Source organism: Hermetia illucens, chromosome 3 (assembly GCF_905115235.1).
Source record: "Hermetia illucens chromosome 3, iHerIll2.2.curated.20191125, whole genome shotgun sequence".
In the NCBI taxonomy this organism is placed as follows: domain Eukaryota; kingdom Metazoa; phylum Arthropoda; class Insecta; order Diptera; family Stratiomyidae; genus Hermetia; species Hermetia illucens.
Genome location: NC_051851.1, coordinates 125,128,333 through 125,153,841, shown reverse-complemented (window position 1 = coordinate 125,153,841; position 25,509 = coordinate 125,128,333). Strand labels below are relative to the sequence as shown.

The 25,509-nt window shown below is 46.2% G+C and overlaps 1 protein-coding gene across 3 annotated transcripts in view; it reads right to left on the bottom strand.

Moving 5' to 3' along the window:
- Nucleotides 1–25,509, bottom strand: part of LOC119651346 (breast cancer anti-estrogen resistance protein 3 homolog) — a 121,761-nt gene that overhangs the window by 58,923 nt on the left and 37,329 nt on the right. Inside the window, exon 1 of one of the 3 annotated variants that reach the window (XM_038054903.1) lies at nucleotides 3,110–4,188. The exons of 1 other annotated variant lie outside the window; for it this stretch is intronic. In XM_038054903.1, coding sequence (XP_037910831.1) covers nucleotides 3,110–3,167 — 58 coding nt within the window. In that variant the 5' untranslated portion in view covers nucleotides 3,168–4,188. Of the gene's footprint in view, nucleotides 1–3,109; nucleotides 4,189–25,509 lie in introns of those variants that run through there. One more of the 3 variants, XM_038054904.1, reaches the window with a different exon arrangement.

Below are 25,509 nucleotides of genomic sequence, written 5' to 3'. Positions count from 1 at the left end.
GCCACCGTTGACGACGTAAGCAAATGGTTTCTCTTCGTCAATCCCCAAAATTGTCCCACAAAGCGTCCCCTCACCAACTTCGGAACTTAAGCTTTATTAGCCAGTCCATCTCGACGGTTTGTCACGTATTGTAGAGATCAAGATCCCCGCCACCGTTGCTTTTCCGGTAATCGCCGAGGCGTAGAAGGACGACATACAGAAGAGGAAAACTACAAAGCATGTGAGGAAAGAGGTTGGAGTATTCCCTCGGTCCACCAAGCGTTTCCACACAATCAATCCCGACATCATTGGCCCTTTGCGATACTCGCACGGTTTCAGCGATTACCTCACTATCATCGATAGGTTCACGCGGTGGCCTGAGGTAACAACTCTGAAAGACATTACTGCACAATCTAGTGCAAGACCCCCTGTCGAGATTAGATTCCACGCTTTGGTGTACCGGCAGTTATAATCACCAACAAGGGAATGCAGAGTCCTCCTTTTTCACAGAGTTGGGTAAACTGCTCAGCCAACCGCTTACCACTCGCAGTCCAATGCTCGAGACGTGACACACGACAGTGAACGCCACCATAATGGCCCAAGATCACCCTTCTTGGTGCCGCCACTCGTTCTTTTTGACCTCCGAACAACCAATCGCGAAGAATTTGCTGCAAGTTCCACGTAACTTGTACACTGGCAGAACGTGAGACTCCCTAGCGACCGTGTTTTCGATATCAGGTCGGAACTTTGTAGCATTAATTACCGGTTTGATTTGCAGCAGCCGAGTTGAGGGAGCTGCGCGTCTGGTTCCTCGCTGGAAACCCTCTTTGGTTTCAGCTGAGGATGGAGTGTTGTGGCAGAGAGAATCGAGTTTAAATTACATTAAAAGAAAAATAAAGTGTTTTATCACAAAGAAATACCAGAATATATAGAGGGGCCAATTCCAACTCAGATCTATACCTCGTTGTTATGGCGCTCGCGACTCGAGTAAGGCCACCTGGCACTCAGCTAACAGCAAACACTAAAACAGTACCAAGCGATTTCAAAGAAAAGATAATTGACGAGTTCGCGAACTCGAGAAATGTAGTAAATAACCGAGCCAGCCACGGAAATTTTACCAAAAGGTCAGCATTATGAAACCATATATAAATTGATGCTCACTTTGCCGATATACTGCGAGAAATCAGAATTCCCCCATATAGGGATATCAACGCAGCGAATTAAGTATTTTTATAAATTGCTCAACAAACCGTATACCGAATGTCCCGCCAATTAAAGGTGACGGACAATGCTACCAAACCAAACATGGAAGAAGCAGTGCGTGCAACTCGCCTGGAGCTGATGGAGTTGGAATCCAATGATTAAACTGAATGCCCCCAATGATATCAAGCAGTTCATCAGCTTTTCTGCAAGATCAAGCATAGTCAGAGCAAAACTTTACCCGACCAAGGGAGATTTTGTATCATAATAAAGTTAGCTAGGCTGGTACTAACCAATCCATGAGGGTAAATAAAGTCAACAAGATCCTTCTCGAGGCCGTTCACCATCAACAGCGGCTTAAAGATAGGGGAGAATGGACGAAACATCTGTACCGATATTCTTTTGGCTAATAGCTTATGTAGATAGATAAATCAGATATACCATCGTAAAGCTCTCCAAAAAAACTTTGTCGTTGCACGATTGTACCAACCAAACATTTGTTAACTTGTAATTTTTCCCTTGGTTTTTCCTTTCCCTAATTCCCTTTCACAAAATTAGTTTTGTTATTGAATTTATTTCACCTCTGTACCTCCGCCACCTCGAACCAATAACCAAAAACCCACACCTCAACGTCACTTGTCAATCGAACCGGCCTTGCATACATTCAAACCAAAAATCGCCACAATATCGGCTGGGTTTGCAGCAATACTTGCATACATAAACTCGCAGCCATGAAATGTATGAAGATAACAACAACAAAAGAAAGGGTTAATGATTATTTTTGAACTTTCAAATATTAGCATTGAACATATTTAAATGGATTTAGGGTTGAAGGAACCCTAGTTTTGTGGTAATTGAGAGAGTGAGAGAAATGATCATTTACTAATTAATATGGAGAATAATTTAAGGGTATTTGAAGGGATTGAATGTCGGGATATGAAGTAGAAATTTGAAAGAAAGGTAATGAATGTGCTAAAGGATTCTAAATAGGATGGAAAAACGAAAATCGCAGGACAAAGCGAAGGAGATGATGCGTATGCGGCAAACTGCGGATACTACAAAGCCTATAATGGTAGAAAAGGAAGACGTGGCAGACCCCGCCTTAGTTCAAACCACGATGTTCAAATGTCCTTATTAAGAAAGACCCAGACCGGACACTGATTCTTGTACAGTTGATGATAATGACTTGTTTCAACTAAGACGCTTCATTGTCACATTAGCTTTCTTCGCCTCTTAGTGTTAGCCCAAAAACAGAGTATATCCACCAGAAAATGCTCTAATAAAACTAGAAAGATACAAAATTTCTAGCAAATTCATGATTAGATCAAGTGACATTAAATAGAGCTAACGTTTCCTTTAGAGTATGTATTTATGAACGGATATTTGATGAGGTAATTTAGGGGGAAGCAGCGGAAATACGTATCTGCTTGCTTTTCAAAATTATTCTACAACATTGCATAATTCGTATCTTGGTACTTCGCCTTAGGTGCACAGAAAAGAAGGCATTAGCATTTCCAACGGTGTTATCATGACTAGGAGAAGTGTAAAGTCTGTTAAAGTAGAAGGCCTGGTCGGCAACGTCATCTATATATGTATAAGCGCACTGCCAATACTGTAGTATGATTTTTTAAAAAAGGCCTTGTGGGCTAAGTTATAATTTTTAAAAAGGGTTCCACTTAACTGTTCTCGACAATTTGGGCAAACCACCCGTCCTTAAATTTATTAATGAACAACAGTAAGTATCTTTAGAATGAACAAAATGAAACCCTATCTGGAACTCCTAACCAATGCAAACAAGATAATATAAAATACGCAATGTCCAAAAGATAATTGTTTTTTCGTGTTTTAATCTGAGAAGAATGTTTACATCACAAACATTCCATTTCCATTTACAGGTGATGACGATGTTAGATGGTCTTAAAAAACTTACTCTGTGTTCTCCGTTTTTGAAGCTTTTTGCCGGAAGATTTTCCGATTTTATTGCCCATGGTTGACGGTCAAGTAGAAAATTTATAAAACAAAATGCTAAGAAGATTCCCACTCAAATATCTTTCAACTAACTTTTTATCGAATTCAAGGAGATTATCTCACATATTTGCACACAAATGCCACTTAGATTCTGCGTGGAACCCACATAAAACCGCACTTAAGCACTTTTCGCCCGAGTAACCTCCATATTTCATTGAGGCTTGGATTTTTAGAATGCACGAATAAAGCTGACTCGGCTGTGGCATTATAATTTGGAATGTAAATACGAATATTTTATTCTACACATACTCATGCGTGAGACATAAAATCAACAATTAAGTACCAAAACGAACCCATTATTTAGGTATGTTTGTGACATTGCTGGTCGCTGCTGGACGCACTCACTACTTTCAATAGCAATTGATTAACTTGCAGAAATGTGATATCATCTAGCAACTGGCACGGAGGCACGTCTTGCATCTAAGATTGGCCGTTTGAGGGCTATATTCACATGAAACGCGACATGGCACTGACTCGAATCAGTTACTCGAGATAACGTTCAATTAATTAGAGCAACTCATTCAAATAAATTGAATCAATTCGCGAAACACTAGAGCCCATTGGCGGCGCTCTTCTGATAAAACTTGTCGTAATTGCAGAAATCACTTTGGACGGTATCACAACGTGTATGCACCTCGACTTTTTACCCGAAACCAGTAAAACATAATAAGATTTTGTACAATTCAGTACTTTCGTAAGCAACTGACTAAACGACCACGACAAATAGGTGGATAGCACACTCCATAGCTTAGTGAGCCAGCACTCAATAAGTGTCGACAGAGGCCCCACTGGAAAAAAAGGTGGAACTAAAGCAACATTAGACTTAATGGATCGTATCTTGAATCACAATTCTCCGTATCTTAACCACTTGGAGGCATATCTATCTATGGTGGCTACGCGATCTTGTCGGAGACGAAATAAGGCATGCCGTGCAGTCTCTCATTGTTATGACTCCGAGTATTCGAGTTTACTTCTTCAAGTCGGACTTTATCACTAACCGACAGTGAAAAACCCAGCAGAACTTGTACCCGAGATATATATACATACGTACAGTGCCTAAAGAATTGCAACACCAATCACGAGTGTATGCAATGTGCTGGAAGAAGCCGATTCTTATTACGAGGCGCTACCGTACTGTTTCTTGCAATGGAAGAGCTGAATTCCCTGGCATACACCTCTGTTTACATTCAATTGGAGACAGTTCTGGTCATATGCAAAACAGTGCGGCGCTGATAACAATTATTGTGTATTATATTTCAAACGACCTTGGCACAGCCCGCCTAAAGTTGTGTGCCCACTATTAATTTGAAACGCTCACTAATGAAAAAAGTTGTACTGATGAAACTGACGGCAGCAAGGTCAAGTGCACGACAAATGTCTATAATGCTCACGTTTATATTTATGACATAATTATTACAATTTTTGAGCTGACAATAATAAAAAAAAAATAAAAATACCAACATTTCACATACTGACTAGAGAAGCGTCGTAACTTCAAAATTATTTAAAATAAATTCGAAGAATATTGAAAAGGGCAATTAGACCCGAGTGGACAGAGATTGGGAAAAGCTCCACCCAAAGAATATTATTATGATTTGCATTAATTAGGGTGCTCAACAGACTTCCCTTAAGCTAATGATTAACATTCGGTACAAATGGCGCCCAATGTGGGGTCCGAATATCAGTAGAAAACGTATTCAAGCAAATTCCGATAAAAAGGAACTGGCCACGGTGTCCCGGCGCAAACGCAAAAACCCAGTGGTGGAAAGGGCTGATGTGGTATCGAACACAGGGTCGCTGGGCAGCCTCTCCGTATACTAACTCGTCTGAGTTGGCGGCAAACTCCCCACGTCAAAACTTGCGGCCTTCAGAGGACTCTGAAGGCCACCGTTCCAGCATCCCATTGGACTGTGGGTAGTACGCAGTCGTCCGATGGGGTTTGAAGACTCCTAGACTTGCCTAAGTCCGAGAACAGGGCAGACTCGAACTGCATTCCCTGGTCAATAATGACTTCGGCTAAAACTCCACAGCGTGGGATCCATTCCCGACAAAGGGCCTCGGCGCACGATTGTCCGGAAATGTCGCCAGGGGTATTGCTATCTATAATTGGGGGGCAATACTTGAAGCCATGCGAATCTCGCAAGGGGCCAATAATGTGGATCGTGTAGATCGTGTGAAAACGCTTTATAAACCGGGGAAATGAGCCTACCTCTTTCTGTACGTACTTGGTGACTTTACACTCTGGCAAGTGACGCACTGTTTGGCCCAGGAGTTAATATCCTTATTCATTGAGGGCGAGAAATATTTACTTGTGACCAGCCGATTCGTTGTCCGAACGCCCGTATGCACAAGATTGTGTACTGCTTGGAATACTTTCTTGCGAAAAGCGGCCGGAATATATGGCCTAGGTCCATTTTCATCGGTCTCGCAAAGTATATTTGGGATGTTGAGCCGAAGAGGGCAAACTCTCGAAATTTGTATTTGGAGTTGTCCCTGAGACTCTGGAGCACTGTGTCATCCTTCTGTGCCTCGGCGATTACCGACAAATTTTAACCTCTGGCAAAGCGTCTGCAACTACATTGTCTTTACCGGACACGTGTTGGATATCCAAAGCAAACTGGCTTATGAAGTTTAAGTGCCTTAGTAGGGGGGACGCTTTGTCGGGTATCTGCTTAAAAGTGAAGATATAGGCTCGTGTTCCGTGAATACTGTGAACGGCCTGCCTTCTAGGGAGTATCTGAAGTATTTTAGTGCCATATACGCGGCTAATAGCACACGATTGTAGGTGCTGTAGTTCTGTTGAGCTGCATTCGGTTTCTTAGAAAAGAAGCTCAACGGCTGCCAGATCTGGCTCACCTTTTTGTGAAGGGTAGCACCTAGAGCGATGTCTGATACATCGATGAAAACGGCTAGGGGTGCATCTAACTGACGGAATGCCAGGAGTGTTGCGTGCGCCAGCTGTCGTTTGGCTTGCTCAAATACATGGACGGCCTCTGTAGACCACCCAATTACGCGTGAGTCCTCAGTCTTGGGTCCCGATAAGTAGGCATTAAGGATCACTTGATGTTGAGCGGCTTTAGGCAAGAAACGACAATAGAAGTTTAACATGCCCAAAAACCTTCGCAGATCCTTGACCATTTTAGGTTGTTTAAAGTCTGTGGCCTGAACATTATCTGGATCCGGTGGGATTCCCTCGAGAGAAATCATATGGCCTAAAAACTTCACCTGCTGTTAAAGGAATTTGCAATTTTCAACGTTAAGCACAAGACCGGCCTCAATGAGACGTTGAAAAATGCATTCGAGATGTTCGACCAAATAGTAATAGTAATCGTTGGCGCAACAATCCATGTTGGATCAGGGCCTTGTAGTGTATTAGAGCAATTCATTCAAGACCGTAACGGTACACTACAGTAGACTGTAGGAGACAATGTGGTCAGCATTACGCTCGCCCGAGATTATTACCCTGATTTGACTCAGGTACTCATTCACAGCTGAATCGACTGGTATCCGACGTCAAACCACGATACAAATTCCACTGCCACCAGTCAGATTTGAAACGTGACCTTCCGTACGACAGCCTTGTGCTCTAACCACTCAGCTATCCGGACAGGACCAAAACGTCATCCAAATACACGCCACCTTTGCTGACGCCTAACTAACAGTCGCTTGTTGAGGGTGCCCTTTAATTTCGAGTAGGAACACTCCTCTAGAACCTCGCGTGGCATCAGCAATGATGCCCGCTCGGAACCAAGCTTCCGTGTTACATCGCCAAAACTATGGCAGTCATACGACTGCGGCCACGGGGGTGCGTGTTATCAAATGACATCTGCAATACTATACGAAGAGTCAAGCGAAAAATGCAAAAACTTAATCACGACCGAAGCGAAACTCACCTCCAGAGCGGAACCCCATGAACCCCAATGCAAACGACAAGCACGTGCGAAACGACAGCCTGCCCAACTTTGTCTCTGATTTTTCTAAAAAAAAAAAAACTTTCTTCCGTCTCCTATAGCTTAACGTTTTTACTTTTACGAAAAGAATAAAAATTTAACTAATTGAATAATAAGAATAAAAGTAAATATAAAATCTGTCGCGATTTTGAATTGTTTAATATTCTCCCGAAATTCCGAGTTTAAACGATTTTCCCAGGGAATGCTGGTTATCACCCGAACACGGAAGCACTGTCTACGTTTTTGATGGCTGATAGGCTGAAAATCTTGCGTTCTCTAAGGTTGATAGAGCTTTTGGGTAAACCCGTACGCTGATAGGGATCGATTCTGAGCTTGCATAAACTGGGGTTGGGTCAATATGCGGCCGAACAACACGCTGAAGTTAAGTTAAAGACGAAGAAGACGAAGAAGAAAGAAGAAAATTATCAAAATTTCCAATGGCTCACAGCGGCTGCCGTACACATAAACCACACGCTACAGAACAAAACCAATTAGTCCAACGCGCGATGACGCGGAGCAAGACCAGCGCAATCGCATTGCAAGGTTGATTTTCTTGCACTTCCTATTTACTAACTTTCACTCTGATTGTCGAGTTACTTCGCGGAAGTATTAATGATCATATTGGAGGTCGTCCGCTTTTCTTTGTAGACTAACTTGAGGATGGACATCACGTTTCAGCTGTGTGTCTGCAAATCAGGAACTACGGAGCGATCACACTTGGCTCCTGTCATCTGCGGGTCGGGAACAACTGCGAATTCGCACTTAGCTTCTGTCTGATGACTGGGACTCAAAATGCAGCTGCATGAACTGCATGGTCTGCCTGGTCAGCTCTCGTCTCTCAATCGCTGGCATGCGGGAAACTGATGCTTATCTCGGGGTCATCAATTTTATCATCATCGACGGCGCAACAACCAGTATCCGGTATAGGCCGGCCTTAATAAGGAACTCCAGACATCCCGGTTTTGTGCCGACGTTCACCAATTCCATATCCCTTAAAGCTATCTGGCATCCTGACCTACGCCATCGCTCCATCTTAGGCAGGGTCTGCCTCGTCTTCTTTTTCTACCATCGATATTGCCCTTATAGACTTTCGGGGCTGAATCTTCTTCATCTATGCCAATTAAGTGGTCCGCCTACCGTAATTTATTGAGTTGGATTCTATCCACGGTCATGGCATCGCTCATAGATTTCGTCCTTATGTAGGCTACGAAATCGTCCATCCTCATGTAGTGGGCCAAAAATTCTTCGGAGGATTCTTCTCTCGAACGCGGCCAAGAGTCCGTGATTCTTCCTGCTAAGAACCCAAGTCTCCGAGAAATACATGAGGACTGGCAAGATCATAGTCTTGTACAGTAAGAGCTTTGACTCTATGGTAAGACGTTTCGGGCGGAACAGTTTTGTAAGCTGAAATAGGCTCTGTTGGCTGACAACAACCGTTCGCGGATCTCATCATTGTAGCGTTATCGGTTGTGATTTTTGACCCTAGATAGAGAAATTATCAACGGTCTCAAGGTTGTATTCTCCTATCTTTATTCTTCCCGTTTGACCAGTGCGGTTTGATGTTGTTGGTTGGCTGGTTTTCGGTGCTGACGTTACCACCATATACTTTGTCTCACCTTCATTGATGTGTAGCCCAAGATCTCGCCCCATTAGCTGCCTGCTCGATCTGGATGAAGGCAGCTTATATGTCTTGGGTCGTTCTTCCCTTGATGTTGATATCGTCACCATAGGCCAGTAGTTGGGCGGACTTAAAGAGGATCGTACCTCTTGCATTTACATTAGCATCACGGATCACTTTCTCGAAGGCCAGGTTAAAGAGGACGCATGATAGGGCATCTCCTCGTCGTAGACCGTCATGGCCGTGTACATTTTTACCCTGGCCATGCTATCATAGGTGGCTTTAAACTCGATGCATATACGGTGAAACTGATGGCCATATTCCAACAGTTTTTCCATCGCTTGCTGCACAGAGAAAATCTGATCTGTTGCTGATTTGGTTGGAGTGAAGCCTCTTTGGTATAGGCAAATTATGTCCTGGGTCTATGGGGCTATCCGGCCTCGCAAGATAGTGGAGAATATCTTGTAGATATTGTAACGTGATACTTCTATAGTTGCTGCACTGTGTGATATCTCCCTTTTTGCGTATGAGACAGATAATGCCTCGTTGCCAATCGGCAGCCACTGATCCACTGTCCCATACCTTGAGCACAAGTTGATGAACCACTTGGTGTAACTGGTCGCATATTTAACCAATTCCATCGGCTCCTGGCAACTTATGATTTTTAAGCCGATGAATTGCACGGACTGTGCTGGTTGGTTATCAACGTACTCATCGCTCCAATATGTTCATTCTGACGGAAATCAGATTTCCCTCTTTGCCTCGGCAGGATGAGTATCGAGGTGTATAAGGCTTCATCCTGCTGACTTGTTGGTAAAACTTCCGCGCCTGGTGCGGCTGCTCCCTGTACTTTTTGAGTTCACAGACTTGTTGGTTCTTCCAGGATTACTTTTTCCGTCTGTGAAGTCGCTTCTCCGCTCGACGGAGTTCGTGATAAGTCTCCGCACGAGCCCGCGTTCTTTTAGAATGCAACATTACTCGGTATGCGGCCTTCTTCCGTTCCGTAGCTGGCCTACATTCATCGTCAAACCAGCCGTTCCGACTTTCTTTGCGGCCGAGGCCAAGTATCTTTGTGGCCGTATCAATGATAACGTTCTTCAGGTAGATCATTTGTCGATGCTTCATCTCCAGGATTTCTGTTGACTGCGGTTATTGCGGCATCCATTCCTCTCTTATAGGTATCACGAAGGGCTGTGTTGTGAATGGCTTCAATATTTTCACACACCTGATTGTCAGAGGGAATTGTAGGTGGTGTCGTAATTCGAGCTCGGAGCATCATGCCAATATCAATTTGCTGATCACCAGTGACATGAGTATTATTTAATTTTCTAACTTTTCTAAATTAAGTTCTATTTTTTTAAAGCAAAAACAAATGCCGTGACGAAATCTATTTCACCCGACAGACCCAAGCAGATTATTTATTCTGCCTGGTTGCTCCGCTGGCCTCGCTGAGCACTCAGGCGGGTGAGTTTCGAGCCGTGGTGAGTTTCGCTAACTTGGTATGGAGCTCGGTTTAATCTCCGCTAAGCGGTTCTACACTACAGCGCTTCCACTGTAGTTTGGGCATACCAACTCCTCGAAAATAAAATGATCCAGAAAACATTTTCTGCCAAAACAAGCAGGTAACAAAGAGACTGCAATATGCCCAAGGAAATATCCACTACAACCACTCCAAAATTATTTCGATAAATCATTTTCTAGTTACCTAGAGCGGGGGAAAGTGTACGAAGTGGGAACAAAAAATAAGGCGACTTTCAATTTTGATCAAAGACTATTTATTTGTTTATCAATATTTACATTGTTCCCTTCAAAGTAATCTATCAGAGATAATCTTTACTTCCAGTTCCTCAATCGTTACACTCTTTTATGAGTGTCTTCAGTTTCGGGTACAGGAAAAAATCTCAGAGTGCAAGTTCGTAGTTAATACATAGTACTTTGTGGAAATTGGAATAATTTTTGACGTCATTCAACAGATCCTGAGTTTCGCAGTTGATACAAATTCTTTGATCAATTTTTTCGATAGCAGAAAATTTCACTCATAGCAGTTTGGGAACGTTACTGGGACCAGTACATTCAACATGACCCTTGTCATTCTGGTATTACCTTAGCGCAAGCATACTGCATCTAAAGTTCAATATGGGTTCTCTCATCACTCCAAGGTGTTTGTTAGAATATGATAGTAGTAGGAGTGTCTTCCATGCAGAAAAGAAAGGGTGGTGGAGTTTGCCTTGAACGAAAGGATCATGGCGCGTCTAGTAAAAACGTTGCAGATACTACGGGGTCGGGACGATCTCCGGCCTCCAGCGCGGAATTGGAGAGGATAAGGAGGCATTTAATATGATCCAAATCCTACAGATCAACACACACCGGAGTGCAATGGCTCACGAGTTGCCAGCGCTGTTCGCTTCGTAGGTAAAAATTGATCTAGTGGTATTCAGCAAACAGTATCGGAACAGGGACCCAACATCATCGAATCTCGACTTATCAGGTACCTCTACCATCTGGCCGGATTCGGTATTTAGAGATAATGTTTTTCAGAATTTATCTAACGCCGAATAAGACGACGCCAGACTTTCGACGCAGACTTGATCCCCAGAATGACACTCTCTTGGGCATCGGGAGCCGATGCTTGCCAACGTTCGGCTAGCGAACTCTGAAAGGCTTCTCACCAACCACCCTATTCACTTAATTTCGAACAAACGGGTCACAATGTAGATACATTATGCCCTACATATCCCGAACGGCTTGATCACAACAGAGTTTTCTCGATGAAAGAGCTGAAGAAGCAGTCCCCTTGCAAAAAAAGATGGCTCTATGACACGATGGTATCCGGCATTATCTGATGCCTCCCCATCAAGCAGACATACTCGTTAGCGCAGTCAACGCTTGCATGAAAGAGGTAATTTTTCCTTGTCGCGCTGGAAGGTGGCGAGACTTGCGTTTATTCGCAAAAGAAAGGGAAACTCTCAGCTGCCATCGGCATCTCGAATACTCTTTATGCTCGATACGATCCGGAAAGTGTTCGAAAAGCTCATCAGAGGTAGACTTGCTGAAGCGAAACGTGGTGCCATCCAATATATATGCATATAGTTAAAAAAAGAAAACCACGAATCTTCTTCCCCCCAACCGGACCGAGGGGCCTCCCACCTAAGGATGGGCTGAATACCGATGATGCGTTTCAACGTAAAGTGTGTGCGACCATGCGAAATGTATTGCTACATCCCCAATTGTCGCAAACACTTCAAGCAGTGACGCGGTAGTTCTAAACTACAGAAACATAGCTTCTAAATTTTAAATGGAAGACAGTGCGAATCAAGAAAGAAACCCACAAAGCCAGATTGCTACTGGACAGGACTCTACGGGCTATAGTGCAGGTTGCAAGAATAACGACTTTTTAGGCTTAGAAAGAAATTGTCAGTAAATCCCGATAAAAAACAATATTTATTGCACATGGAATCTCTAGATAAAATATATAACGATAGTTCGATGCTATGGTAATAGCCTTGAAACCTATTTACCCATAAAAATATCTATATACCCTTTGAAAAATTTGTTAACCCCTTAAGTGACTTAAAAAAATTGGAAGTAAATTGCCTCCCAACTAGTCTGGACCACCATTAACTGGATGGCGGATTTAGGACTCCTCAATTCTTAAATAAAATTTGAGAATTTGCAACTGCGATGAGAATTCATACCCGCAACGTGTTTGTCCTCAACCATTGGTGGGGTTGTGGATCATTTTGTCAGACGGTCACAATTTCAGTCTCCGGAGAAACTCGTACTCTTGGTCACATATTCTCGAACATATAGTCAGAATCAATCTTTAATAGGCATCATGAGGGAACATTATCTAAAAATCGCTTGCCTTCGCATACATATAGCGTTCACCGCTTCCCGCACTCCTCGTTTAGGACTTTGCACCCAAACTTTCATTTACGTGCAATATAATTCGTAGTCATGTTGTGTTCTGTGAATTATGTAAAGGAGCGTTTAACATCTGCGAGCCGCTTCGGTCACGCTGCTCCCAAGGAAGAGGTGAGGCAGCGTCTGACGATTTGCCTCTACCCTGGTAAGAAACCGTAAAGCCGTCTTCACCTAATATTTTGAAAGTTTGGGTGCTAAGCCCTAAACGAGGGGTCCGTGGACCAAAAAAAATAGGGAGTAAGTTGCTCTCTATTTGGTCCGGTTCGGCATCAAGTTGATGCGAACTTAGGACCCCACAATTCTCAAAAAAATACATGTTAAATGGCTAGTCGCCATCTTTTCCAGTGTGTCGAAAACGGATGGAACATAAAATTTTGAAAAAGGGTACCCGTCTTGAGTGTGACAATTGAAGAGGTATTTGCCGTGACGGCGCTGGTAAGAAGCGTCGCGAAGATGACAGCCAAGCCAATCTTCCTCAGGGGCCGTTAGCGACTTTTAACGGGTCGCCTACGATACGGGGTGTGACGTCCCCGAGGTGCCCGAGTAAGTAGTTCTGCCCCCTAGCTGGCAGAATACCTGCGTCCTAGGTAGTAACCTCGAGAAAGCTTCTCGGTGAAGAGCGAACCGCGAATGACCGGTACACGTCGGGACACACTGGGAGTCTCCGGAGCCGTCGACAACTCTCTGTCGGCGTCGACGGGGTGATGTGAGCGTAGCTCTGCCAAGGTGGTAGTTGCGACGTGTATCAGGAGCCAGCCCCTTCGGGACCCTGGTCGGGAAGTGTGCATTGAACCGGTGTTAGTAGACCGCGTTGCCCCGAGCGAGCGCTGATCCGTTCGTGAATTCCGGGATCAGCTAAGCGTAGGTCAGGCCTCAGGGAACCGGGGTAGGGGCTGTGTCCCCGAGGGTATACCCGTTCTTGACTATTGCGGCCCGCTCCCTTGCACACGATGCGCTGGTTACTTTTTCATGGAGAATATTCAGAAAATTATAAAAAAAACGACGAAACAACAGACAAGGAGAAAGAGCTGGGTGCGTTTGGGCGGAGCACAAAAATGCGTCGTTCACCGCAGCGATCAGTGAAAGAGGCGACGAGGGCTGACATACCCGATGAGACACCGGGGCGCCCAAATAAAGAGGAAGCCTCATCAAGTGGCGCGACTGACCGTGCGGAGATGGCAACTCCATTACCTTGCAGTGCCCCTGTTCTGGAAGTAAGCTAAGTGAGAAACGCTAGTCCCGAGCAGATGGATTTGGACACAAATCGAGTGGAAGTGCATTCGACCGTCCTCGCTAGAGCCGAAGAGGAAAGGCTCATCAGAAAGTGCGCAGCAGTGGTGAAACGTATGCGGTCGGCAACGTTCCTTCAGAGGAACGTCAGCAAAGGCGTCAAAAACGGGCTTATGGAACTGGAGGAACTACTGGACCGCATTTCCTTTTATAGACAAACGTGTAGAGCAGCGGAAGACGATTGTAGAGCAGAAACAGTCGCACTCCCCGCTGAGAATGCTGCTTGCGTCAAACGACCGCAGATAGCCCTCTGCAAAGTGAACTGGGGAAAAAGCGGAAAGAGGACGACGTGCCTGAAGGAGACTTTATAGAAGTAGTCTCCAAGGCCCAAAAAAAGAAAAGAAGAGGAAAGACTCATCAGAAAGTGCGCAGCAGTGGTGAAACGTATGCAGTCGGCAACGTTCCTTCAGAGGAACGTCAGCAAAGGCGTCAAAAACGGGCTTATGGAACTGGAGGAACTACTGGACCGCATTTCCTTTTATAGACAAACGTGTAGAGCAGCGGAAGACGATTGTAGAGCAGAAACAGTCGCACTCCCCGCTGAGAATGCTGCTTGCGTCAAACGACCGCAGATAGCCCTCTGCAAAGTGAACTGGGGAAAAAGCGGAAAGAGGACGACGTGCCTGAAGGAGACTTTATAGAAGTAGTCTCCAAGGCCCAAAAAAAGAAGGCGGAAAAGGATGAAAAGAAACAACGGACTCCGTCGCCAGAGACACGTCTGTCCAAAAACAATGAGGCTGCCAACCCAAAGCCAGGAGCGGAAAAAACGAAGAAACGAAGAAGGACTAGACCGTCGGCTCTGCTCTTTAAGCCGACGGAAGGCAAGACATTTGCGGAAGTCCTTAGTGAAATCCGCTACAGGATGAAACCCGAGGAAAACGGAGCAGAGGTGTCTTCGATACGGAAAACGAGGAGTGGTGGAGTTCTCGTCGAACTGGGCCCAAAGACGACCAACAAGAGCACATTCTGCGAAGCGGTCAAGGGGCTATTGGGGGAGAAGGCTCTTGTTTCCAGCCTAGAACCCATGTGCTCTCTAGAAATACGGGATCTTGACTGCCTCACAGAAAAGGCCGAAGTAGAGGAGGCGCTAAAGCGTGAATGTCCAGAGGTGACCAATGCCCGGGTAGGTATTACCTCTGTAAATGCTCGAGGCCAAAAGCTCGCCGTGGTGGAAGTCCCCGAGCAATATGCGAGGAAACTCCTTAACAGCGGGAGAATCAAAATCGGATGGGTAGTATGCAGGGTACGAACGCGGATAGTCCCCACCAAGTGCTACAGGTGTCTGGACTATGGACACACGTCAGCAGCTTGCAAGGGTCCTGACAGGAGAACAGCATGCCGGAGATGCGGCCAAGTGGGTCATCAAGCAAAGACTTGCAAGGAAAGCGAGAGTTGTGTTCTCTGCAGGGATCGTGGCGCGTCTGGCGAAAGCGTCGCACACACTGCGGGCTCGGGACGGTGTCCGATCTTCAGGGCGGAATTGGAGAGGGCTAGGGTGCGAACGCCATGATCCGCATTTTGCAAATTAACATGCACCGGATTGCAACCGCTCACCAGTTGCTAGCACATTTCGCTGCGGAAGTAAATACTGATCTAGTGCTGATTAGCGAGCAATACTGAAACAAGGACCCGTCCTCATGGTATCTCGACTTATCGGGCACCGCTGCCATCTGCGTTCGGGACGACGTTCGACTTCGTGTTCTTGCCCGGGGGGACGGATTTGTCTGGACCCGGTGTTTAGGGATAACGTTTTTTAATGTTTACCTGACGCCGAATGAGACGATGCCGGACTTTCGGCGCCAGCTTGATGCTCTGGAGGACGCCGTTTCGAGCACGGAGGGACGAATCCTGGTTGGCGGTGATTTTAATGCCAGGGCTCTTGAATGGGGCATGCCTCAATCAGACTCCAGAGGGAAATGGATTCTGGAAATGGCGGCGAGAACCGGGCTCGTAATGTTAAACACCGGATCCACGCCAACATTTCGGCGCCCAGGTTGTGAAGGAAGCATTCCTGACATCACTTTTGCGTCGAAATCTCTGGCATCATCCATGGACGGGTGGCGAGTCCTAAAAGACTTCTCGGCAAGTGATCATCCTTACATTGCGTTCGAAGTGTTTGACGCTACTTGCCGGCGAGCACCAACACGACGTTCCTCCTGCGTGTGGAATGTCGCGAGGGTGAACATCGGAAGGTTCGTCGAAGCTCTTGGAGCAGGTAGGGCCACGCTGGGGGGCACTCCGGGGGGTGGTGGTGTCGCAGCTGACACCGTCGTAAATTCAGTGATGAATCTGATAACGACGGCGTCTGAGACTTCCATGCCCCGGAGAGGCCCCAAGCGCTACAAGCTTTATATGTACTGGTGGACGGCAGAAATTGCCGACCTACGGAAGGAGTGTCATAAGCTCCGCCGTTTGGCACAACGTTTGTACGCCAACGAGGAGACATGTGCCATAAAGGCACAATATAGATCAGCAAAAAGGAGACTCCGCAGCGCTATAAATACAAGCAAAGCTCGCGGCTGGCAAAATCTTGTTAATGAGGTGAATGAGGACCCGTGGGGACTTGGCTATAAGCTTGTCACTCGGAAAATCGGGGCTATGCGGAAGCCCTGCATATTGAGCACCGACCAGATGGACCGCATTGTGCGGGCATTGTTCCCCAGACACCCTGTACGGGTTGATGTAAATAGCGCGGAAAGCGTCGTGGATTGCCCCCTTTTCACAATGGGAGAACTCGAAGAAGCGGTTCTCATTATGAAAAACAGGAAGGCGCCAGGCCCTGATGGCATCCCGGCGGAAGTTTACAAACTGGTGTTCCGCCAACGGCCAGAATTGCTGCTCGAAGCGTTCAACGCCTGCTTGAAGGAGGGCATTTTTCCTTGTCGCTGGAAAGTGCCAGACTCGCCTTAATCAGTAAGGATAAAGGAGACCCGGAGCTCCCGTCTGCATACCGACCGCTGTGTGTGCTTGACACGGCCGGAAAAGTGCTCGAGAAGCTCATCAGGAGTAGACTCGCTGAAGCGATCCGTGCTGCCGGGGAATTATCCGCAAGGCAGTTCGGGTTTAGAACAGGGAAATCTACAGTGAATGCGGTTATGGAGGTCGTAGATGCGTTTAATCGAGCCGGGGCACACAGCCGCCGATTTCGACGGATAGTGCTCCTCATAACGCTTGATGTCAGAAATGCCTTCAATTCCGAAAGGTGGACAGATATGCTAGGCACACTAGAGAACTCCTTTCGCGTGCCAAGCTATCTCTTGCGGATATTGAGGGATTATTTAAAAGACCGCTCCCTATTCTATGAAACGCTAGAGGGCCTGAGGAGGATGGAAATCACGTCGGGAGTAGCGCAGGGATCCATCCTAGGGCCGGACCTCTGGAACGCTTCCTACTCGATATGCCCGAAGAGTCGCGCCTGGTCGGTTATGCAGACGACGTTGCGGCACTTGTGGCCGGACGCACTGTTGAACAGGCGCAAAGCAGACTTGGCATATTGATGCGACGGGTAAGCGGATGAATGACTGCTCACGGTTTCAACCTTGCGCTGGAAAAAACCGAAGTAGTCATTCTGACCAGAAGGAGAATCCCGACCTTGCGTCCCATATCGATCGGCGAGTTGACTATAGAGTCAAAACCAGCGATTAGATACCTTGGTTTAATGCTCGACTCGAAGATGAGTTTCTTCGAGCAAATCAAAGCAGTCGCGGACAGCGCTGCAGCTGGAGTCGCGGCCTTGAGTCGGCTAATTGCGAATGTCGGCGGCCCTATATCAACTAGGAGACGTCTCCTCATGGGTGCAACGCAATCCGTCCTTCTCTATGGTGCGGAGGTATGGGCTGATGCCCTTGACAAGGAGGTGCATCGTAAACGCCTCGCTCAAGTGCAGAGGCGGGGAGCTTTGCGAGTGGCGTCTGCTTATCGCACCGTCTCCGAACCGACTGTGATGGTGATTGCGGGAGTGATCCCCGTTGCCCTCCTTGCCAAGGAGCGCAAAGCTATCTATCGCCGTAAGGGCGAAAACTTAAGGGAAGTGGTTGCCCGTGAAGAACGTCAACGCACCCTTAGCGAGTGGCAACTTTCTTGGCAAAATGAGCCAAGGGGCAAGTGGACTGCGCAGCTCATCGACAAATTAGACCCATGGTTGAACAGAAAGCACGGTGAGATTGATTACTTCCTTACCCAACTTCTAAGTGGGCATGGAGGTTTTCAGTCTTACCTGCACAGGGTTGGGAAGGCGCGATCTCCTGATTGTGTGTTCTGCAATAGAGTGGCAGATGACGCTGAACACACTTTTTTCTCTTGCGAGAGGTGGGACGGCCTCCGCCAGCAGCTTTATGCAGAGACAGGGGAGCTCTCTCCAGACAACATTGTCAGAGAGATGCTGAAGAGCGCTGGCAGCTGGAATCGTATTGCGCATTATGTTCGGGCTCTTCTTATTACGAAGAAGATTGAACTCGACCGGCGGAGGGATCGGACGGTAAGGGGTTCCCTGAACTAACAACAACTCCCTTCCCCCCTCCCCTCCCGTTGGTGAAAGGAATTTCCTGACTTGAAGGCTCCCAAAGCCGGGAGAGCGGGAGGGCTAGCCCGAAGTAATGTGTCAGACGGTTCCAGGCTAGTTCTCTGATGACAGGAAGGTGTTTAGTTGGTAATCCGCCAGCGTGCTTTTGCGGGAGTCCAACCTTGTCTGCTTTAGACTTCGAATCGCTTCGAAATTTTGCGTTGCCATTATGCCGCCGAAATCATTTCAAATTCTTTTCTAAAGGTACTACGTATCTATGGCGCGGCAGGATTCTCGGCATTCGAAATTTATTTCGAATGTTGCGAATGCAATACTTCAGAGCCTCAAATCCAACCCCAAATACAAATTTCGGGAGTTTCCCATCTTCGGCTCGAACCTCTCTCTCTGCTGCGAAGACTCGAAAAAGGGACCTCGGCCATACATTCCGGCCACCTTTCGCAAGGAAGTCTTCCACGCGGTTCACGACTTAGCGCGTCCAGGCATCAGGCCAAAAAAATCGGTTCGTCACCCATAAATACTTCTGGCCCTCCATGAACAGGGATGTCAATTCCTGGGCCAGAGAGTGCATCGCATGCTAAAAGTGCAAAGTCACCAGGCGTGTAAGGAAAGAAGTGGGCTCATTCCCCCGCACTACCAAGCGGTTCCACACAATACACTTCGACATAGTAGAACCTTTGCGATACTCGCACGGTTACAAGTATTGCCTCACAATCATCAATAGGTTTACGCGGTGGCCTGAGGCAATACCTCTGAAAGACATTACGGTGCAATGCCGAAGCTCTCTATCGAGAGTGGATAACTCTCTTTGGCGTCCCTGCAGTTGTCATCACTGATCAGGGCATGCAATTTGAGTCCACTCTTTTCTCGGAGTTAGGCAAACTCCTGGGGTTTAATCGCCAGCGGACTACTGCATACGACCGGCAATCCAATGGGATGATAGAACGTTGGCACCGGACGCTGAAAGCCGCCATTATGGCACGCGACGATCCGTCCTGGACCCAAGTCTTGCCTCTCGTCCTACTCGGCCTACGTACAACCCGCCGAGAGGAATTTGCTGCCAGCCCCACGGAGCTGGTATACGGGGAGAACCCGAGACTCCCAAGTCATACGGTCTTCGACAAGAGATCGGGTCTCACAGAGTCGGGGTTGGTGCGTCTGCTGAGAGACAATCTCCGACGCATCAAGGCCACTCCTCCCACCCAACACTCGTCCGCACCTGTCTGTGCGCCCAAGGAACTGGACACGTGTACGCACGTCCTGGTCAGGAAGGATGCCGTCCGGAAGCCGCTGCAGCCTTCTTATGAAGGCCCGTACCGCGTTCTCGAGCGGGGAGAACATTTCTTCCAGCTCGAGATCGGTGGACACAAAAAGGCGGTCTCTCTGTCCAGGCTGAAGCCCGTGTGCACCCTTAAACAACGGCGCGTTCGCTTCCAGGACTGAAACCCCTCGGTTTCATCTGGGGGCGGAGTGATGTGGCGCGGCAGGATTCGCAGCATTCGAAATTTATTTCGAATGTTGCGAACACCAGCGGACAGATAACGTCACCGGCGCTCTCCACTCAGTTTAGACCTCGCCACAGCAGTGAAGAGCCGAGTGCCATGAAAGAGACGGCAAATGTAATTTTTGAAAAAAGAGAATAATGACAAAACTTCTGTCTACGACTGCGACTCCTGAATTGATTGTTGATTTTAAAGATGTATTCATTGAATTTAATTAAATAATTAAATGATTAAATGATTAATTGATGAATGTGGTCTGCAACTAATAAAACGTGATTTTGAATGCGATTGGTGGGTGTAATTGATAAAGAGTTATATAAGCTCCCAAATATCTACATACTATGATTACTGGTTATTTCATCCTCGAGATGTGAAACTGCACCGGATCTTACACGGTAGAAAATTGTATGGAAGTGGTCTCTCACCTTAGAAGCTGCCTTCGAAAGACTTGCAACCACTTCTAGCTGCACATGTACATAGTACACTGCGTTCATGACTGGGCAGGATTCATCCTAAGGACTCGTCGGCGATTCTTGAAAACGACCCGCTGTGCTAATAGATTCTAAACACTATAAAAAATTTTAAGCACAAGCAGAATTCCGGGACCTCTTCATAAACGGACTGCATCCTATCTCCTTCAGAGAACTGCACCTTAGATTCGTTAGATTTCACCAACGAAGTAACTGAAGGAGAAAATCCAATCTGTAAAAAGGACTCAAAAGATGGTTGTTGCTTCCAAATTATCCATAGGAGTGATATTGGAGCAGAGGAGTAAACCTGTCCTGCACTGAGAGCAGCAGCGAAATTGCCAGGAATAAACCATAGCGATAATGTCAATAAGGACTCGCTCAGATGCTCCAAGACGTAGGTCAAAAATTGCTCGGAAATGGGATTACATGGAGTGTAAGTTTAGTTCATTGTCACTGGATGCACCCTGATGTGCAAGTCCGCCTCCTTCAGTCCGAGCTGACTACGAGCATACGCAGTAGGTCTGCTATATCGCAAGAACTTAGCTGAGAAAGCCGTTGAATTGAATCACGGAAGGATATCGTGATGAAAGACCGAGTCAATGAGGTTAATTTTTCGTAGAAAATAGCTTGTCTGCATGTGAAAGTATATTCTCCTTAACTCTGCCATGTTATTTACCCAGTATGCTGACGCCAAGTCTAGATAAGGGAGGAAGATTTGAGGTAACGTGTCTGTACTATCCTCATGCTATCTTCATTGTACTTTGTATTACATAAATAAAACATAAATAAAATGCTGATATCAAGGAAAGAGAGATAAATAAAATATAGTTAAAGTGAATCCACTTTGTTAAATCCTACCTGATCCTCCTTAGGGACCAATCCCGAGACAGGTCGACCAAGAAAATGCTACTGTTGAATTCAACACCTCGGAGAAATGCGAGAATCTTCACCTTAGTCGATGCCGCAGGACTGGCTTCGGTCCTGTCGCGAATTGAACAAGGGTTCTTGGAGAATGGTCGGCCTCAGGACGTAAGTGAACTCTCTGATGCGGAAAAAGGGAATTGATATTTCCGCTCTACAAGAAACCCGATAGTCTGGTGCCAAAAGCTTCTCTATTGGGGAGCCCATGCTCTTAGTATGGTGCTGGTAAAGCAAAGCAAAGTTAACCTCCAGCAACTGGATTTAAATCACACACAACAGATCCCACCCATCCCAATAAAATAAGTGCCATCATTGTCCGTGGCAGCGAATTGCCTAGAACTGAATGACTCAAATATTTTGGATACCCAATCGTGAATTGCGTTATGGAATAGCTTCCCGCATCAGCGCAATTTAGTTGAAGTGGCATTTCAAAATTGCCGTTTTTTGTAATAGACATATCAAAGAACATCCTAAATCCAAAATTCACCGCAGTGTCGTTCACAATGTCGTGTGGAACTACGGGTTGACTGATTCCAAAAGATAATAAATGGCGCCTCACGGTAATGAAGACGAAAATGTTGAATTAGCTCCGTGGCATAACGCGCCATAGGGTTCCTCTATTCACCAATGACAATAGTGGTTCCATTTGATGCTAGTAGGACTCCTCATCATGATGACGAGCAGCTAAAGATATAGAAGGAACACTTCACCACGATTGTTAAATGTATTACACCTGATGAAGTTCCGATTCTTGTGAATGAAATGGCTAGTTATCGTAGCATGCGCATGCAGACGCTATTTCCAAAGCAGATACCAGTAGAGTTGCACCCTGTCACCGATATTGTTTTTTGGAAGCTTATATAACTCTTTATCAATTACATCCACCAATCGCAGGCAACATCAGATTTTATTAGTTGCAGACAGCACCACATTCATCACTTAATCATTTAATTATTTAATTAAATTCAAAGAATACATCTTTAAAATCAACAATCAGTTAGGAGTCGCAGTCGTAGACAGAAGTTTAGTTATTCTTCTCTTTCTTCAAAACTGATATTTGCCGTCCCCTTCATGGCACTCTGCTCTTCACTCCTGTGGCGAGGTCTAAACTGAGTGCATAGCGCCGGTGACGTCATCGCTCCGCTGGTATTCGCAACATTCGAAATAAATTTCGAATGCCGCGAATCCTGCCGCGCCACAGTTATCGGTGGCGTTCTTCATACTGCCTTGCCCGGAGGACGTGGACAAGTTCAATGGACTATGATATCTTTCCTCACACATCTCGACTACGGTGATGACAACCATATGCTTTGTGATTGAAAGGCGGAAGTGACAGTCGATGGGTTAGCTACGCCATGCAGTGAAGCGCACTCTTCCAAGATGATTGACCAATGAGGTTTAACTTAAAAGTGTTCCGGAATGTTCTTTCCTCCGAGCTACCTAGAAGTGCCTTACCATTACTTAATTCTTTTATCAAAAGGAAAAAATTTCGGAAATATGGTCTTGTTAAACGTCAATTTTAAATACAGACAAAAGCCTTGATACCACTCCTCGAATGACAAGACAATTTTGTTTTACAAAACGTCAACCGAGCCGGCAAGGGCTACGTTTGAAGTCCAGGAGCTTTCCAAGCTCCGAGAGAAGAGTAGACTTAAATTACATTCCCTGGTCCCCACTCTGGACAGCGAGCATCAGTACACAATTGTGGTATTACCTCCTCCAGAGGTATTGCCTCAGGCCACCACGTAAATCGATCAATGGTCGTAAGGCAATACCTGTAGCCGTGAGGGTCTCGCAAAGGGCCTATAATATGAGGTGGAAATACTTGTTGTTGGCTAGTCGATTCGTTGTTCGAGTGTCTGATCTGGGAGATCCGGGACAAAGCATCAGCGATTGAGTTGCCTTTACCAGACACATTTTGAATGTCCGATGTGAATTGGCTGATGTAGACTAAGTGGCGAAGTTGGCGAGGGAACGCTTTGTCCAGCTTTTGCCGTAAGTCGAAAATCAGAGACTTACGGTCCGTGAACAAGGTGAAACGTCTTCCTTCAAGCAAATATCGGAATCGCTTGATACTCAGATGCGCGGATAATAATTCACGATCATAAGCACTGGAATTCCTGAGCGGGATTCAATTGTTTTAACAACGGTTGCTAGTTTTGATGTTTTGATTGACCCTTTGATAAAAAGCAGCACCTGCTGCTGTGTCGAAAGCATCAACAAACACGGCTACAGGTGCACCTTGTTGAGGGAATGCCAAAAGTGTACCGTCTACCAGTTGTTGCTTGGTGGTTTCAAAGGATTGTTGATGGTTACTGGAGACCACAAAACTACTCACGAATCCTTGTCATTAGGACTAGACAGGAAGGCGTTAAGTAATGCCTGCTGATAGGCGGCTTTGGGCAGGAAACGACGTTAGAAGTGTACCATGCCCAATAACCTTCTAAGCTCTTTGATCGTCTTTGGTCGCGGAAAGCTCACGATCGCTTGCACATTGTCCGGCTCGGATTGAATGTTGTTAGGGGTGATGTAATCCCTCGAAAATTTGGCCTGTCCTTGAAGATTTGCAGATTTGCGGATTTGCAGATTTGCATCTGTTGATGTTGAGAATTAAGGAGCCGTGGAAAAATGCAATAGAAGAAGCGACCAGAACGTCATCCAAGAACAGAGTGAATGAATCTCTGGAACGTTTGCGTCGTATTGCACAGGCTAAAAGTCATCCGTGTGAACTCGAAGTGTTCAAAAAATCACAACAGTTTGCCAAATAATGCGCACAATCTTGAATCGATGAAATGGGGTACTGATCAGGAATCATCTGAGCTTCCAGGCTTATATAATCTCCGCAGGGTCGCCATTAGGCTTGGGGAGCAAATGGAGTGGAGGTGACCAACTGCTGGTGGAAGGTCCGCATACACTATGACCCCCACCCCAACTCAGCTTTTTGGAGTCGCGATTTGCAAACCTACGATACTAACACTAGCTTAAGGCGGACCGCGCCATGCGACAAACCGAACGCCCATTTCTCGAGGCGGCCGTTGAACAAGTTCGAGACCACTCTCTCGAACGCAAGGAGTCCGCCGCCGCCGTCAGTGTGACCAGATTGTTCGTAGGTGCGCCAATTGCCTCCGAATTTCCAGTTTACTCGACGAAGTAGGGTTTGGTTGGGGCGAGAATGCCGATGACAAAGTCGCCGACACAGCAGTTGATCCTAGGTTGTGGCGCGGCAGGATCTGCAGCATTCGAAATTTATTTCGGATGTTGCGGATGCGGACGGGTAGATGGCGCTGAACGTGGAAACTCTCCACTCACGCGTTTTCAGAACGCACCGGGGAAGTGGAGAGCCAGCGGTAAAAAAGTGCCGTTGGTTGGGACAGTAAGGACCGCATGGAAATAAGTCGGTCTCTTCTGTTCCCAACCGCGACACGGAACACTTCAGCGCGATCATTAAAAAAAATATTATAATCAAAAAAGTAAGAGTAAAATAGTGAAAATAAATCAAGTCAAATCATTACAAGTCCAACCTTTCCTTTGCTTTCGCTCCGATCTCGACTTTTCTATTTACTGTCCTCGACACCCGAAAGTTACAACGAAAATTCCCCGGGCATCTCACAAGAGCGAGCTTGTCGTGCGAACGGACAATTTTTGATTCCGCCTCGTGAAGTGTGAAAAATTCTGTTTGATAAAAGTTTGAAGAGTTTCAGGGCTCCATCGGTCAGTCTCCTACAAGTGCGGAAAAAGACTATTACTAAAAGGTGATCTTGCCGGGACGACGATCGACCTTCTCCTTCATTTCGGAGAATTCGTAGGCGATTTGGCGTTCAAGATCGCTTCAGATGTGCGCCTCGAAATTAACGTGGCGATTTTTCGTTCACAAACAAACTATGCTAGTCCACCGCTGCTGTCGATAGTAAAACGATGCAAGCATTCAATGCAATTTCTCGTAAGATGCACAGCAAATCCACACACTGGGAAACTGCGAGGAATTTTCTACGGAAAACGCATTTTCTCCAAATTCCGTGCTGTTTTCGATTGACCACTAACTGAATTACACCGGTCGCTAACTGAACTTGCTCATGTCCACCGATGTATTGAGCTTACCTTGCTACTG